The sequence below is a fragment of the Esox lucius genome, chromosome 9, assembly GCF_011004845.1.
Source record: "Esox lucius isolate fEsoLuc1 chromosome 9, fEsoLuc1.pri, whole genome shotgun sequence".
NCBI lineage: Eukaryota > Metazoa > Chordata > Actinopteri > Esociformes > Esocidae > Esox > Esox lucius.
Window position 1 is genome coordinate 26,028,186 of NC_047577.1, and position 18,354 is coordinate 26,046,539.

The window sequence follows — 18,354 nt, forward strand, 5'->3', positions numbered from 1 at the left end:
GTGAAACTAGGAACAATTTAAAAGCCCACCATTATTTAAGTACTTTATGAGAGTAAACAATAAAACATGTAAGCAGGCAGGCTGATGCTTGGTGTATGGGACAAGGATGTGAAAACATATGGTTTAGTAACATACAGGATAGTAAAAAATAAGTAGTTGGTGGCCTCTAAGTTACTGTGGTGGACCTGCAAGCAGGTGTGCAACCTGTGGCGGCTTAGCAAGCAGGAGTAAAAATCAGGGCCAGTGGGAAAGACGCTGGTAGGCAGGGAAACAACACTGAGTAGTGCATTGGACCTGAAAAGAGGTGGACAGGGATTTGTTAGTATGCCAATACGAATACTGTTTTTCTATAACCCACCTAGACCATCCATATCTTGTAGGATTACATTGTTTCACAAGGGTATTAGTTAATTTCTATTCAAGATCAATACGACTATAATAAGGCCCAACTATAATAAATCCTGTCTAAAATAATAGACACTGAGTAATCAGCCATTGTATTTATGCTCCTCTCCCCAAAACATCCTGATCTGCTAGGAGCCTGACATTCACCTGCAAGCCTTCGTTTCCATCCATTACTGTATATACTTTGCTCATTTAGCAGACATTAGTATTGAAATCGACTCACACTAGCAATGAGTTAAGTGCCTTGTTTAAGAGCACAGTAAATATGGTTTAACCATGTCTGCTTGCAGACTTAAACCAGCAAACTAACTTCAGCTCGTGCAAATAACTGGAACTACTAGCGAGTTAATTTCAATTACATCCCGGAGACTCTGGTTCAAGTTCAGAAAGTAAAAATAAAAATCAAATGACAGGATGTAATGTCTACAGGTACTGTATTCATGAATTGCACCTTGGTCACTGACGTGCTATAGACTCAGTAGTAATTTTAATGAACAAAATGTATAACAGTGGCTTATTAATTAATGACAAAGTAGGGGGGCCGAGGTTGTTCCGGAGTCCCCCCTGAACACCCCCATGGCTGTGACAATGGAGGACGTGGAGTCATAAGCACCTGCCTTGTTCCTTCACCCCCTGGGCCGATGCCCAAGATGCCGGAATCGGGTTGGGGACAGTGGTCTCCGCCACTCCAAGGGGGTCCTGCGGCCCCCGGATTCCCGGAGGAAGGAACAAGGAAGGTGGTGATGACTCCACGTCCTCCATTGTCACAGCCATGGGGGTGTTCAGGGGGGACTCCGGAACAACCTCTACGGGACTGTCCCGAGGCCCGACTGCCCGTTTCCCTACCCCCTCCTTCAGGCATTCCTCCCCATCCGTGACACCACCCTTCCGCTTCGCCCAGTCACCTGACCTCACCACCGGCAGATTCTCTACCATTTCCACCAGGGCCCCTAGCCCCCCTGCCCCAGCAGGAGTGGACATGGGCTCCCCCTTCCTTCCACGACCCCCTTCCGTCCCCTGCTGCAGGGTTGCTGGCCCCTCGACCTTACCCCCCAGTATCTCAGATGGCCGCCCAGCCCTGGGTTCAATGGTTGGAGTGGGCTCCGTTGGGAGTGACTTCTCCTGCTCATCCCCCACTGTGGCTGCAACGCTGTCCCCGAAAGGTCCCTTGCCCCCCTCCGAAACGCCAGTTCCCTGTCTTCCTGCAGCAGCTGCGGCATACGATTTCTGGCGGGACAGGCAATCGCGGAACAGTTGCTGCCTACTACCACAGCCATGGCATTCTTTAGGCTCCTTACAGTCCTTGGCCTCATGGCCTTCGGCATGACAAAAGCGGCATTTCTGGACGCTGCAATTTGCCGCACCATGTCCATAGAGCATGCACTTCCTGCAGAAAGGGGGCTGACGGGCATAGAAGAGCATCCCCCTGTCCGATCCAAGTGAAAAGTAGGCCGGGGGGTGAAGGAAGCCATCGAAACTCCCCGGGTCAGGCCGAAGGAGCACCTGGAACTGGCGACGCCCGTTCCAGAAACCCAATGAGTCCTTTACCATCTTTGCCCCTGACGTGACGTCACAGAAGCGACTAAGGAAAGCCTCTATCGCCAAGTCCGAAACGTGGGGATTGTACGTGTACGTTCATCGTCCGGAAATTTGTCTTTGCAAGACAGGTAACATTAAAGAGTAACAGTGGCCGCTCACCTGCCAAGGTCTTTGCCCTGTCCATCGTTGTCTCACACATCCGTTCCGTGTAGAAAGTCACGTCGTACGCTGCCTCCATTGCATTCCCCTGCAGACACATCACCTCCGGTACCTTGAGTTTTAACGCCCCCATCAGCACTGCCCTTGCAAAGGTGTCCCTCGGCATCCGGCCTTCATCATCCTTTTTCCATGCAAACCTTATCGTGTTTTTCAGTCCGGTCCTGGGGACCGACCCAGCATTGTTGTAGGCCATAACCTCTCGGAAAGGACCCGTGGACCCAGTTCCGTCACAGGAAAAGAATCAGCCTTTAACGCCCTCCGACCATCGGCTTTCGACTTGATCTTAGCCAAAAGGCCGAGAAGCGATAACCCCAGAAAGGAAGGCCGCTGGCGCCGGACCCCCGGGACCCCGGGGCTTCCTTGCGTGCGGGACAATTCCGGCTACACCCTCTGTCATCCCCCGCCCGCCCCAAAGACCGCGAGGTTCCACGCGTTCAACAAACGGCGTCAAACAAAAGCTTGGCTACGCCCACACTCCTCGTGCTCGCTTCGGCAGCACATATACTAAAATTGGATCGATACAGAGAAGATTAGCATGGCCCCTGCGAAAGGATGACACGCAAATCCGTGAAGCGCTCCATATTTTCCACCCCCCGGCGGGCCGCAACCGAGGAGAGCCGTCACTCGGCCCAATCAAAGCCGGACGAGCGGCAAAGACAGCAGCGGACCTAGCGGCCGTTCTGCGTACGCCGCGCCAATTTCTCTTCAAACAAGGTATGGGGCTCTGCCGGGAGCAAAGCCCGTCCAAAAATACGTTGAACTCATAAGCGTTGCTCTTCACGGAAGTCTTTAGTTAAAGGCGAAAAACTTGTGCGTGATTGAAGAGAAACCAGAGTTGTATGCTGGTCGGAGGCCTAGAATCCGGGTACACTTGTTATATTCCGGCCCAGAGTCTCGTGGGTTTGCCAGCTCGGACACTGTCGCAGGCAGCCAGGCAGGCAGCCAGGCAGGCAGGCATGCAGCCAGCCAGCCAGCCAGCCAGACACATGGCCTCCTGACCTTTATCGTTTTTTTTTTTTTTTTTTAAGTAAAATGGAGGGAAAACTGAAAGAGGCCGAAAAAGCGCTTCGCACGCACCTAGTTCGCAAGTGCTCTTGCTAATGCTAGCTTGCTAAGTAAGGGAGAGAGTTCACAATTCTACTTTGGAGTTGATATAGTGGTTCACATGTAATGTTGCCTGTGGATTTGAAAGCAGACGGAAAGACACAAAATAAACCACACACACACACACACACAGACACACACACAGACAGAGACACACACACACACACACACACACACACACATACACGTCTTTCTATAAAACTGAGGACCTTGAAATTACACATTCAAACGAGGACCACCTATTCTGAAAGAATTATTAACAGACACGCACCTCACCCCAGCACAATGTTCTTCCACAAACACAGAAATCACTCCAAAACCTGAAAAAAACTATGAAAAAAATATCCATGCAGAGTGCTAGTCTAGTGAGGACCATTGGTTACTAGGCAGTTGTTGGATTGCATATCCCTAACAAAAGTCTGCCATTTACTCAGCAGTCAAAACACCCAGTTTCTCCACATTACTCCCATAAAGTTTGAGTGAATTTAAATTAACTTATAATATACAGCATATTTTTAAGATGTTTCTGATGAATCCTGCGATTAAACATTTGAAATGTTAGCAGCTTGTTAAAATACCCCTGTGATCATTCTGTGTATGCTGTCTTATGTAAAAAAATTGTTTACATGATTTTATGTTACAAAATAAAACTTGCAACAAGTTAACACTTTTACTGTTAAAACTCAGTAACTTAAACATATATTGGATCAAGATGACTGTAGAATGCACAAAAATAATAATCAAGAAACTGGAAATTGGCCTGTAGAAAGTTCACACTTTAATCAAAATTGTTACTTTAGTCTGCTCCTGTACATCTAAAAACACAAATTCTGTTATTTTAAATGGTAAATCCCTTATGTTGAAAATATTTTGATTGGGTCTGGGACAAATTAAGTTGGTTGTGTGGACAGGCCATACTAAAAGGTGACATGTTCACATTAACATTCCATGTCTTTACAAAAAAATAAGAGTTAGTCAGTTAAAAATAAAGCCCTTAAATCTCCAAGCATTACAACAAATGTACCGTTCATTTTGTAGGGTCAAAACATAGTTAATAAATGATATCTGATACCACAGCGAAGCAAGGTACAATTTGAAGAAAACACGACATGATGCACACAGCATCCCAGAGGTACGGATCTTACTACATTGAAATACTGGGACTGGTATAACAAGCTTTGAAAAAGTCAAAAAACAGGTGTGATAACACAGACAGGTCCTCCAGCCAAATACCATCTAATAGAAACCGCACTGGTTAAAATCAAAAGAAAAGCAATTTTTCCTATTAAGATTGCCAATTAAGTGCAAAATAAAGTAATAATTGGCTGTGACAAGGTTGTAGATCTCAAACCAGCCATACAGCCCTCATAACTGGAGTAATTTAAATGTCTTTGCACAACAAGAAATGTTAATTGAGAAAATAAAAATGCTTACAAAATTATTGATGAACTAGTTGTTTCTAGATGGTCTTGCTTGACAGGATAAACATGCTCAGTTTTTTACCACAAAAAATGAAGAAATTGAACAAAAGCAGAACCAGGTTACTAGCATTAACTAGAATCAAATTTTGGAACAATGTCTAAAATGTTTTTCGTCTTTTACAATTCCCGGATTCACTTTGGAAAACTTCACTTTCATCACAGGCTACCCTTTTACTGGCTGAGATGAGCCTTTTCTTTTCTGATTGTATTGTGTTATGCACCATATTTTTTATGTCCGTCCAAGTTCTGTTTTCAAGTGCTGGCTCTGACCCTTTACATAACAGAATATCCTGTTTGCCAGGAACCTTCTTCAGTGCCTTAAATTTCCCCAAATGCTTCCACACAGCCTCTTTCTCACAGCTGCTCCAGGGTTTCTTCTGTTGAATAGTCATTATCTTCGAACCTAATTGAATCAGAGGAAAGGGAGGAAGCAGAAGTTAGAGGACAGAGGTAGCCAGCCACTTGCTATCCATGTCTACTTCAAGGTAGAGTGTTCCCAAGTATTTTATAGTTTCCCGCTGCTGCAAAATCAGCAGCAGGTTTAGCGAGTAATGTTTTTCTGGTAATTTATGGGTTGGCAGTTATGGATTAAGACCTCAACGAAAATAAAATGCTATGGACAAGCTGTGTGTATTTATTTCTAAATTAAGTAATCCATTCCATCTTCTTGTTTTCCCTTTTATACTTTCCGTGTTAAGTGGTCTTATAATGTAGCCTATAGCCTACCTTTAGAAAGCTGAAGGTAGCCTATCGTGTGTGTGTATATATAATTAATAAATATTAGAAATTGCAGCCTCAAACTGCCCCCATAACAACTTACCAGACAGTGATATCTGACTGCACTCTTGCTTTGCAAAAGCAGCCACCTGTACCCCAACTTACTGGACTGAGTGACTTGTGAAGCACCCTCACTGGCCTCTGGTCCTGAATCCAAGTCTTTCTGGTGTGTTGGTCTTGACTTTCTGGCGTGCTTTTTTACTTCTTGCTTGCCTAAAAAATATAAGGTGCATAGGCATGGATGAGCCGGGTTTGCATCTTGCCCAGCTACTGGAGAGCCAGGAGTTTCAGCCAAACTTAATGATATTATTAACTTTTTATAACAGTTCTTTGTAATAAAATCATTATGTTTTACATCTGCTGTGATGGTAATTCCATCGATAGAAACTTCAGTTCAAGAATTTGCATAAAACTGCCCCCTAATATCCCATGCTGCTGTAAAATACAGTTCACACGTAAGCCCCATTGGCTTACTCCAAACAGAAAACTAAAACCGTTCTCTCCTGACACAGAATGACGGCAGTGTCACGAAATTTCCAAAAGTATATTTGTCATGTTATGTTAATTGCTTTGAAATATCTGAGATAAATAACAAAAACATGCAAGTATGGGTGTAGCTCACAAAATGAACTTTTAGCAATAGAATTGTCTCCAGACAAACTAAATACATGAACACCAGAAAATCCATGCAGCAACATAAAGACATGCCTTGGTAAAAGGTTTTTGGGGCTATGATTAATATAAATGTTTTCAGAATGCTATTTGTAACAAACTGCTGGACATTATAAGACCCATTGTCAAAATCTACCAGGATTTAGCTGGTGATCACTTCTACCCTAACTTACTAGACTGTGTGGGTTCTGAAGAATCCATACTGTCCTCCAAACTTCCATCTGAGTGCTGTCGGGGTTCTTTTTGGTCTCTTGAAATTTTGTCTTTGCGTTTTTTCTGTCCTTCGACATTCTTCTCTGGAAAACACAAAATATGACACATACAAAGGATCAAGAACCAATCTACATCAGATCAAGCAACAACATTAATAAGCTCCCTTGCTTTGCAATAGCAGCCTCGATGGATCTTAACTTACCGGACTGAGGGAGTTCTGAAGCACCGTCAGTGACATTTGTGTCTGTGGCCAAATCAATCTGATCCAAAGACTTGCCTTTGTATGCATGGGGTCCCTTTTCAATTGCTATCAGCAATTTGCTTACTTTAGCAAGCTGCATGGTATTCTCAGATAGTCTGTAATATTCACGGTGGACACGAATATCATGACCCATAAACTTTGCGACCTGGTCCATTTCATGGTCTTGAAGGTTCATCATCTGGCAAAGAGTTGCTATCTGTTTTCTAAGTTTAGTTGATCGAAGGCGGTCTGGATATTCCGCTCCACAGGCAGAGGCAAAGTATCGAAGGCAGTCAGAGCCCCTGATGCATGTGTTTGCCGACAATCTAGCAAAGACATAAGGATTTTCATCAGAAACTCCCACCTGGCTCCTATGTTGAATAAGGATGTTGACTGATGACACCATACGGTCTGTGAGAAGTACAGGAACTTTGTTCCCCCGTTTGCCTCTTATTTCCAGACGAGTAAAACTTTCACTTATAGATTGCTCTAGCTTTGACAGGCTGTTGTAAATGTCTGGGTTTGCAGTGGCTCTGTTCCTTGATGTGTACGTTTGTAACAGTAACTTTGATGCTTCTCCCTCCCTCCTTCTATTGAACAATATTATGTCCGTGAGCAGGCTTTGATTCAGACTAACCCATGCTTTAGGATCAGATGTTTTTGATAGCTGTTGTATTGCATCATCTTCCAGACACCTAAGATGAGTTTGAAGTTTCTTTACATCTTCTGTAAGGGGTATCAAGTCATCTTTGTTCCACTTTGCACGTTTAAGGGTATTTAATGCACCTCTTGAAACATATGTATTCCAGCTTGTTTCCAACAACTTAATGAAATTCTTTGCACTAGTCTCTGTGCATTTGTCCCCTTTCATCATGCTTTCACATGCTAGTAGTCCTGCAGCGGTTTTAAGCGAATAACCTATTTTGCATGCCAGGGAAGGTGTTTTGTATTCGTTTTGATCACTCAAGTACCCAGCCACTTTCCTGGCCCCTGATACGGCCAACTTGAATTGGGCCGGTGCACAAACATCCTGCAGTGACTGCACCTTTGGATCAATCTCTGTCACAGCGAGCATGAACCTGCCAAGTTCACGCATCTTCTGACTGATATAAACATGCTGGAATTTGTTCTCTCCGTGTTTTTCATATAACATATCCCCAAATGTACATATTAGTGGATCATTTTTACACTGAAGGGCTATCTCATCTTGATTCATTATATGCAGTATACTTTTGCATCCTTCTGAAGCACTGAATTGGAGAGGAATAAGTCTTGAAGCACTAGATTGAATCCTCTTCTTTTTTTCAAATTTATGCTCTTTTTTGACTCTACATGACGCCTCATGTTTCCATAAATCAGTTTTAACAAAGAATCCTAAACAGTGTGGACATGGTAAGTAATCACTTGCTTTCACATTGGCTTCTGGTTGCCTCCAGGTGACCAGATCCCCCTCCCCCTGTTCAAGAACCTTTAGATTATGCTCATAATCCCCTTTGCTGCGCAATTCCTCTAGTAACACTGCCCTGCGTCTTGAGCCTTTTTGAAAACTGAGAGCACGGGCAACATCAATTTCTTGGCCATGTTTCCTTTCCAGGTGACGTGCTATTTTGCCATTAGGTTTGCCACAATAAATACAATAGTGTTTTTTATCCCACACCCGTTTGCCATCAGCAGACTCGGTGCTTTTTTTTACAATAATATTTGGTCTGGCCTTACCATCTCCTTTCTCATCAGATGATACCAGACATGGTGATTTCTTGGAAGTGGGTTTTAATGCACCTTTGCTGGTCTCTGATCTTGCATTCCAGTCACTGTTGGCCTCTTTGTTTTTTCTCTGTCTTGATTCTTTTGTGCATTTTTTCTGTCTTTTTATTTCCATGCCTGAAAAACAGTAGAGTACATACAGAACATCAGCAATAAATCTACACCTAATCTTTTCACATACACTCACAAGTAGACAGAACCAGGCATGTCGACGGATACGATTACATTTGGTCAAAACCTTCAGCTTAGCTCCCAGCCAGTCTAACATAGACGCTGGAATGCAAAGTAACAAGTAAATCCCCATGCTTATAATGATGATATTACCACCCTTCTAGGCAATGCTGGTCAATTTGCACCAATCATATGTAAGATAGAAGCGCAGTCAAGGCTTGAACACCTGGGAGCCCCTGATACGTGCTAATCAGAGGAAGACATAGAGAAGCGGGAATGTTTGAAGGTATGACAAATCCGAGTGGGCAAAGTGGAGTTAAATATGTAGGCATGCCATCTCTCCATCCAACTTCTCAGTGAATTATACTCAACCATTATGTCTGCTCTTACCATCATTCAAACACCCAACTGGACATGATGGTTTCTTGCGGAAGGATGAGTACTCTTGAGGGTTTCGTTTTTTCTTCTGTGGAGCTTTCACTGGAGCTTGTTGAAGTATAACACTTCCCCGAGTTGGTTTGTTGGAAAGGAGAATAAAACACCAGGAGTCAGGGCAAATACCGTATTATATGTCCATTTATTACAAAAGCTTTTGGAGACAAGGTGTCGCCGCACAATGTCTAAGGATCAACAGTCAAAACATCATTTTTATACTTCTACTACGCCCAAAAAGATAGAGGCGTTAACTTACAAAGTGTGTGCCATTGGCCAATCCCAGTTTTATTCCTTATAGGATAACTGCAAGTATCTTCTTGTCTCCTCCTGGTATCTGTCTGGCCTGTCAGACTATGTGTGTGTGTGTCTCTAACCTGTGTCCTGTTTCTCACAAAACAGACATACTAAATCTTTCTCTCCCCGGCAACTGCTTAACCAGGGTTTCCTATTCTCCTACTTGCTCCTTCAGTTTCGGTTCATATCACAGACATTTAATATTTTGTTTCATTGGTTACAACAGCTTATAACAGTTCACTAACTTATATAATCAATACATCTACATTGGTTACAACAGCTTATAACAGTTCACTAACTTATACAATCACTACATCTACAAGCTGTAGAGCTTTCACTGGAGCTGTCGCTGTCAGGTTTATACTCGGAGTCCGATGCAGCTGAGCTTTCAACATCGTTTTGTAAATCACTGTCGCTGTCCTCCATGTTCATCTGTAAATTGAAAACATATCAAAATTAAGGACTTAGGGCAGTCAAAAGGTTTTCTTGTGTTTTGTTTCTTATTGGTAAAAACATTTTTTTTTTTTACATTTAGCTGCTAGTTAAACAATCCACAGAACCTTGAAGATGCAGTTCACAATTTAGGCTGATGGTTGTAAAAGTGGATTGTCAAGCCACAGGGTTGAGCGATAATTTGATAAATATCGTTATCAATTTATTTTAATAAATCAATGAAAATAACCCTTGATATCGTGATATTGCTAATTCTGCTAATATTCTATTCAGAATAAGAAAGTATATTTATTTTTGGATGTAGTTATAATAACTTTTCACATTGTGTTTTAACTACATAAACTAACGTCATGGTCAGAATTAGTGAAATATTCCTTAATAGAGGATTATCAAGATAAAAAAACATTGCCTATTTGAAAATACATTAAGATCTGACAATGTTTAGGGGCATTACATTGTAGATTTTGATTTTCATGGGTCTACAGAGTTCAAACAAATCTAATCAAAGTATCACATGAAAGGCCTGCTCAACAAACGTACCTAAATGGCGGGCTACAGTACATACCTTGGAAACAGAGGAGACTCTTCTGGTTTTCTCCATATTCTAATAAAAAGCACACATTTAGTTAACAATAAGATGGACATCAACAAGATATACATTTGACACAAAGCAAGCTAGGACACGGGGGACAATGAGGTACACCACGTGTGGCATGTAGCTCGCTAGCTAGCTTGCTAACGTAGCTCGCTGGCTAGCTTGCTAACGTAGCTCGCTGGCTAGCTTGCTAACGTAGCTCGCTGGCTAGCTAGCTAACGTAGCTCGCCTCAGCTTATGACAACATGAATTGTTCATTTAAAAAACAAAGATTGGCAATATAACCATTTGCAATTTACTTCTCTAATGTAGTAATATGTTACAGTTAGGTTAAAGTATAGCAACAAGCTGGCTAGCGTTATCTAACTAATAAAAATAGCTATACAGTAGGCATGGAAAATTGCCACCTACCTAACCCATTGTGCAATGGCTTGACAATGCATGAAAGGATCTTACAATGTAAAATGTTACCCGCTACTACAACTTTATTCCTGGATAATGATGTTAACCAAACTCAAACTAAGTACTATATTTTTCGAAAAAACTAAATACAGCCGTTTTTTTTTACTCCGCTCATGTTGCTTTCAAGTGAACTATAAGCAATGCTGCATCCACACGTGGGATTGTGGGGGAGGGGATTGAAGTTGCTCGCTTAGTCACTGACTTTGGATCTGTTTTGACCCTCTTCCCACGCATTACTGATCGAGGTTAGGTTTCGGGTAGGGGAATGGGAAACTGAACCGAGATCAGTATCTAAGAGAAACGACACCAACGGCATGTAGGGACCGAGAGCGTTGCCCTCTCGATTCGCCAGATCATGTACAAAATCTACCCGAAGTAATTAAGTAATTTATATAAATTCTTACCTTTATCAGTTCCAATGTCTTCATGTACTCTTCTTCATTTATGTTTTTGACTGATTGCTGATGTCTTTCTTCACAAATTGTATGGTGTCGATAAAGATATGCCATCTGTTTTTGTAACGCATTCATACTGGAAATATGAGCAGCTCATAATTATCGGTCGACAAAAACAATGGTCCTCCCCTCCCCCACCCAGGTCTGGACCTCTTGTCAAAACAGAAATTATTTCTCAGAATTCACTACATTGTTTTCAAAAGTTGTGTGGTGTCTGTAATACAGTTTAAGCTTAGGGAGACACCCAAACGGACTAATAAAACAACCATAACCTAAGTAACCTAAGTTAAACAACCATAACCTAACCTAAGTAACCTGAAAGATTCAGATCTCTTGGCTTCCCTACAAATGATCACTTCATAAATATTTGTTTTGCTGCTGGATGGGAAACCTAGGTTTGAGACCTGAAAGTGACAGGCTCCATTAGAAGACAGTGCTCATTACCTTAAGCTGATTTTGAAGCAGCGGACAGGACTACCTTTTCATCAGACTACGAATCTAACAGGACAACCTTACCATTAGACAATTCATCTAACAGGAATACCTTACCATCAGGCTATTAATCTAACAGGACCACCTTACCATTAGACAATTCATCTAACAGGACTACCTTACCATCAGGCTATTAATCTAACAGGACCACCTTACCATCAGGCTATTAATCTAACAGGACCACCTTACCATCAGGCTATTAATCTAACAGGACCACCTGACCATCAGACTATGAATCTAACAGGACAACCATACCATCAAACTATGAATCTAACAGGACAACATTACCATTAGACAGATTCATAGTCTGATGATAAGGTAGTCCTGTTAGATTAACTCTCTAATGGTAATTTTGTCCTGTTAGATTAACTGTCTAATGGTAATATTGTCTTGTTAGATTCATTATCTGATGGTAAGGTTTTCCTTTAAAGGACAACATTGCCGTTAGACAGCTAATCTAACAGGACTACCTTACCATTTGACAATTAATCTAACAGGACTACCTTACCATTTGACAATTAATCTAACAGGAATACCTTATCATCAGACTATGAACCTCACTCAATTGAGCTGTACACATGGTAGCAATATAGTAGGGAGGAGTCTGGGCACATACTCTCCTTAACAGACAGGATAATGGAGATAACTCTGCCTAGAAAACCCACTAACTATAAATTGTTTTGGATAAGGGTCTGTTAAAAAATCTCAAATGTAGTGATCAATATTTCCCGATGTGCTATAATTTTGGCATGACATAGGCAAGCCATGTTCAAGTCCATTCCATCAAACTTCACATAAGCTAGTGATCAGGAAGTACCATTTCTGCTGATAACTTTTAAACTTGGGTCTATGACAAACACTGCAACTGTCAAGGTTGGCCTGTGGAAGAAGTTACAGATTTCATCTAGTGACTGAATGGTCACTGGTTTAACAAGGTGTGTGATCAAATACCAGACCCCACCCAATTTAGAAATATATATTCATAGTGCTCCCTTTAACACTATTATTAATATATATATTTATGAATTTCAGTTCTGTGCTGAATTATATACTGTAGCTGAAGGTTGGTGTAGTGGTCCTAACCTAGAAGTTAAACTAAAAGCATCAAGCATCTTGTAATGCCGTGAGCCCTTAAGGAATGCCTCCTGTGAAATAAAGGACAGGTACTATACTAAATGTCAATGCTTTAGATCTAATGACAGTATCCAAGCTTTACAAAATGCTGAGATGAATACCCTATGGCTGACGTGTGTTAATTCTGACTTGTAAATTAAAACCTCCTTCTGTAGTTTCTGCAGTAGGTAAAATATCACTTTTTAATGTTAGCAAGGGAATAGGATGTTTCCAGTGTATCTGTGCTGTAAGAGTTCAGCACAAAGATTTGACCATTGGCAGCTCAGGGAAAGATTAGGGTTCAAATTCAGGGACTAGATTCCTGCTAAGAAATTAATACTGATTTGGGAGAGGGTGTGCCTCATTCATAAACTCAAGTCAGAAAATTATCTGAGAAAAATAATTTTGAGAACATGGAAGATGTTTCAATATTTGTAGAACACTGATACTGCTACTTAATACACAGAAAGAAGACTAATTGGGGATTTTAATCACAATTATCTGTAAGATAGTCAAACAGTATGAAGTGAATTCTTGTGTAGGTAACAGGACTGTTAGTCTCAGTGAACAGGGTTGTGGGGGAGGGGAAGGCCAGGTGCATTATACAATGTTGCAATTTCCAACTGCCAACTACCAAACTCTCATAAAGCACAAAGTTTTGCTTTTCAGACTTGTGCATTACTAATTAAAAGCTAAGAGGGATATCTCAATCCAAAGCTTAAAAATGTATTAGAAAAAAATTATAAAATTGTGCTCTCCTGTGGTGTATTAAACATCCTGTGCCAAAGTCTGGTGTAGTGGTCCTAACCTAGAATTTAAACTAAAGCCATCAAGCATCTGGTGTTGCCATCAGCCCTTAAGGAATGCCTCCTGTGAAATGAAGGACAGGTACTATACTAATATTCAATGCTTTATATCTAATGACAGTCTCCAAGCTTCACAAAATGCTTAGATTAATACTCTATGGCTGACGTGTGTTCATTCGGACTTGTAGGTAACAGGACTGTTTGTCTCAGTGAACAGGGTTGTGGGGGAGGGGAAGGCCAGGTGCATTATACAATGTTGCAACTTCAACAGCCAACTACCCAACTCTCCTTCAGCAGAAAGTCTTGCTTTTCAGAGTTGTGCATTACTAATTGAAAGGCAAGAGGGTCAGCTTAATAAAATACGTGTGCATTTGTGTGTATATATACACTATATGACCAAGTATGTGGACAGCCCTACTAATCAAATAAATATTAGTCATTATTGAAATACTTGATTGGAAAATCATATCTCCCGCTTATCAAGAGTTTTGCGCTACTAACACACCCTCCTGAGCTAGCCATATTCGGTGCGTCAAAACACCTAGTTAGCCTAGTTACTAGACTAGCTAAATCAACATAGACACAAACAGCTTGCCTAATTTTTATATTATTTAGCATGCTGTTCTAGACAATCAGTAATAGATCGTTTCAATCAGCTGTGCACCTCAGACGAAAGCACAGTCTACCGTAACGTTACTTCAGCAGGGCAGGCGTCATGGCAACAAGACAGAAGGCTTCGTGAAATCTCTTGACTGCTAGCAACTTCATATCAACAGTAACTATATTGCTGTAGTGGAAGTTATTTACCGCGGTCAGATATCAAGGTTCATCTCGTTTTATATTAAATTAATTATACTGGCTTGCTTTACTGAGTTGTTGTCTTAGCTAAACCCTAGGAGGAAAAACTAAAAATCCATGCTTGTTAGCTTTCGTGACATCGTCAAAACTTACTAAATAGAAATAATTGGGACACAAAACACATTAATTACGTGCACCATGTCGCAACTAAGGCTTGAATATCAAAGAAAGTATACAATATTCACAGAGTAATTCTTTCAGATTTTGATTATTTTAGCCTATGTTAAGGCAATGGACCAAGCTAATGGACTTCGCTAATGGACCTATTTAACGTCACTTGACATCCATAAATTCGGTCCATTTATGAATCCGTATCCAGTGTAATATTCCTCTCCCAACCCACCATTGTCACGTGGACCTTGCCACGTATTCGTGCCCCCCTCCCCACACAAACCGGAAGACCGCCCTAACTACCTCCCTCCTCCAGCAAGCCGGCAGCGGATACACATAGGCCAGGTGTAGCAGGCCCGGTAACACGTCTGCCTTGAGGACCAGGACCTTGCCCACGAATGACAGGGACCTCGAACTCCACAACCCCAACTTCCGCTTCATCTGCACGATCCTCTCCTCCCAGTTCAGGGCAGCAGTGCCGAACCTCTCGAACCTGATGCCGAGGACCTTCACGGGCCCCCTGCACAGGGCCAAGCCCCCTGGCACATCCACTCTGTCCTTCCAGCACCCAAAATACTTGACCGTGGACTTCTCTACGCTCACCACTGCGCCCGACGCCCGCCCGAACTCCTGGAAGACCTCCAGTGCCCTAAGCAGGCATCTGTCCCTGCACAGCAATAATGTAGTATCGTCGGCATATTGTGTCAACTTCACCCGTAACCCACCGCTGCCCGGCACCAGCATCCCCTCCACACCCACATCCCCCCTAATGGCCGCCGCCAGCGGCTCCATGTACAAAATAAACAACAGAGCTGAAAGCGGGCAACCCTGCCGGACACCCGCCCCCAACCCAAACACCTCCCCCAAGTGCCCATTCACATGGCACCCGGCCCCAGCATACAATACCTTCACCCAATCCACAAACCTGTGACCAAACCCCAACCTCTCCATGACCCGAAACAAAAAACCCCTATCCACCCGGTGGAAAGCCTTTGCCATGTCCAAGGCCGCCACCATCAATGGTAGCCCCCTATCCTCAGCCCAGGCGATCGAGTCCCTCAGGAGCTGGAGGTTCCACCGAATGGACCTCCCTTCCACACCACACGTCTGGTCCTCGTGGACCACGTATGGTAGGGCCTCCCTCATTCTATCCGCTAGGACCTTAGCCAGAAGCTTGTAGTCGCAGCAGAGCATCGTCAGAGGTCGCCAATTGTCCAGGTCGGTGGGATCCCCCCTCTTATAAAGGAGGGACAACACCCCGACCGACATGGACCCGACCGGCGACCCTGCCTCCAGAACCGCTCCCACCATCTCTAGTACTACCGGTCCAAGAACCCCCCAAAATTTGAGATAAAACTCAGCCGGCAGACCATCTATTCCAGGGACCTTCCCCCTGCCCATCCGCTTGAGAGCCGACTCCAACTCGGCCAGTGAGATGGAAGCCCCCAATCTCTCCCTTATCTCCTCCGGCACGCGTCTGGTCAGGTGGTCCAGGAAACCCGTCCCCGCCTCCACCTCGACCTCACTACCCCCAAAAAAGCTCCTATAATGGTCCGTGGCTGCCCCCACCATCGTGCCAGGCTCCCGGACCACCCTCCCTGATCCCAGCATCACACCCGTAAACACCCGCTTCTGCTGTCTCTCCCTCACCGAGCTGAAGAAGACTGCAGAGCAGGTCTCGTCCGCCTCTATAAACTCCCTGTGGGCCCTCTTCAAGTAGGCTCGAGCCCAGCCCTCGTGCACCGCCCTTAGCTGCGCCTTCAGATCGGCCCCTCTCTCCAAATCCACCTCCAGGCCATAGTTCTGTGCCGCATACTCGAGGTCTAGAAGCCCTTGTAGCCGCCGCACCAACGCCCTCTCCTCCCTGCCCTTCCTCCTCTCATACGCCCTCACAAACTCCCCGATCCTCCCCTTCGCCAACTCCCACCACTCCCTCACACCCCTGCACATCGACCTCAGCCCCTTCAGGCCTTCAAAGAATAATAAAAACTCCCTGACAAACACTTTGTCCTCTAGTACCTCTAACCTCAGCTTCCAATAGCCCTTACCAAACCCACCTCCCTGGTCCCCTACCCTGAGGAGCACCCCTTCATGATCCGAAAAAAACACAGGCAGTAAGCGTCCTCGTACCCGCCCCATTGTGCTTGGCACAAAAACAGTCAAGGCGCCGTGAAACACCCCTGGTGTTGCGCCAAGTGGGGCCGTCTAGAGCCGGTTCCGCCCTCAAACCCCCATCGACCAACCCCTTGCTCTCTAAAAGCCTCCGCAAAGCCCCCACTCTCCCTTCTTCGCCCACCCCCCCGAACACCACATTAAAGTCCCCTCCCACCACCAAGGACTGATTCGTGGCCAACAGTGGGACGAGGCCCTCAACCATCTCCCTCCTCTCTGGTTCCCCCTGTGGCCCGTATACACTAACCACCCTCAACCTCCGCTCCCCCACTGACACATCCGCTCCCACCACCCGCCCTTGTAGCCCTACGTGAGTAGTCTCCACCTTCACCCCCCCATCCCCGAACAAAATCCCAACCCCTGAAGAATGCACCCCCCCAACACTCCACACAGCCCCCCCCGTGCCCCCACTCCCTAGTAAACCTCTTCACATCCCCCTCATCCCGTAGATGCACCTCCTGTACAAAACAAAATGTGAACCTCACTGCCCCCAAATAGTGAAATACCGCCCTCCTCTTAACCGGATCCCGGAGCCCCCTCACATTCACAGTCATAATACTGAGGTACTCCATTATGTCCACAGTAAAGAAAATACTCCCAGTCCTCAACACAATCCATAGGTCCCATCTTTACCCCCCCCTGTGTCCATGTCCTCGGCGAACACCTTCTCTGTCCCAGCGGAGGCGAGCCCCTCCCCCATAGAGTCAGCAAAGTCCAGATCATCCATCCCCTCAATAACCCCCTCAACACCCCCAGAGCCCCCCGGAGAGGCAACAGTGGACCCCTTGGTACGGACCCTGGGACCCCCACCCTCTATCACCCTCTTGGCCCCCAAGCCGCCCCCAACACCCAGACTCACCCTGTCGTGGTCTCCCTCCAGTCCCTTTCTCTTCCTGATCATTTTGGCGAAACCAGTCCCCTGGCCCGGCGGGAGCGATGACGACCCAGAAGACAGGCCCTCCGACAGCTCTCTCAGACCAGCGAGTGCACCTTCCACCAGCACGCTGCAGCTGCTTTGCTGCTCCTCTGGAGGGGTCTCAGGCACCTCCTGCGCCATCCCTGCTCCTGCATCCAATCCCGCTGCTGCTACCGCTTTCTCGACCCTACCCTCTTCCTCAGTGGTCGGACCTCTGACCACACCATCCTCATTTGGCTCCTCTCCATCATCCCTTTCCTTTGTAGGGCCACCTGCCTCGTCCTTCGGGCTCCTCCTCTTCCCCTCCCCCGTCGCCTGCTCTGTCGACGGGCCTCCATGTCCACCTCCTCCTGCTCCCCCGGCTGCAGCATCGGCATAGGTCCTGCGTCTCTCTGCGGACATTCCCTCACCAGATGCTCCTCCGAGCCGCACTGGTGGCACTTCTTCGGGGCAGTGCAATCCCTGGTCTCGTGCTGATCCGACCCGCAGACCTTACATTTTCTCAGGCCACAGTTGGCATAAATGTGGCCGATCTTTAGGCACCTCCTGCAGAATTCCGGCTGTCGGGCGTAGTACAGGGTGCCTCGATCAGCCCCGATGGAAAAC

General features: G+C 44.9%; 1 protein-coding gene and 2 non-coding genes across 3 annotated transcripts; 1 reads left to right on the plus strand and 2 right to left on the minus strand.

The window, feature by feature from the left end:
* Positions 1-2,643: 2,643 nt before the first annotated feature.
* Positions 2,644-2,750, plus strand: LOC114839922. The gene has a single exon (XR_003782269.1). It is a non-coding gene; the product is annotated as a U6 spliceosomal RNA (small nuclear RNA).
* Positions 2,751-2,883: 133 nt separating this feature from the next.
* Positions 2,884-3,001, minus strand: LOC114839920. The gene has a single exon (XR_003782267.2). It is a non-coding gene; the product is annotated as a U5 spliceosomal RNA (small nuclear RNA).
* Positions 3,002-4,846: 1,845 nt separating this feature from the next.
* Positions 4,847-9,113, minus strand: LOC114839772. The gene is made up of 5 exons (XM_034294104.1): positions 8,977-9,113; positions 8,368-8,532; positions 6,371-6,493; positions 5,631-5,738; positions 4,847-5,151 (listed from the first exon to the last, which is right to left on the minus strand). Exons 2-5 carry the CDS (start codon positions 8,528-8,530, stop codon positions 4,847-4,849), a joined length of 699 nt encoding a protein of 232 aa, XP_034149995.1. The 5' UTR covers positions 8,531-8,532; positions 8,977-9,113.
* Positions 9,114-18,354: the final 9,241 nt, after the last annotated feature.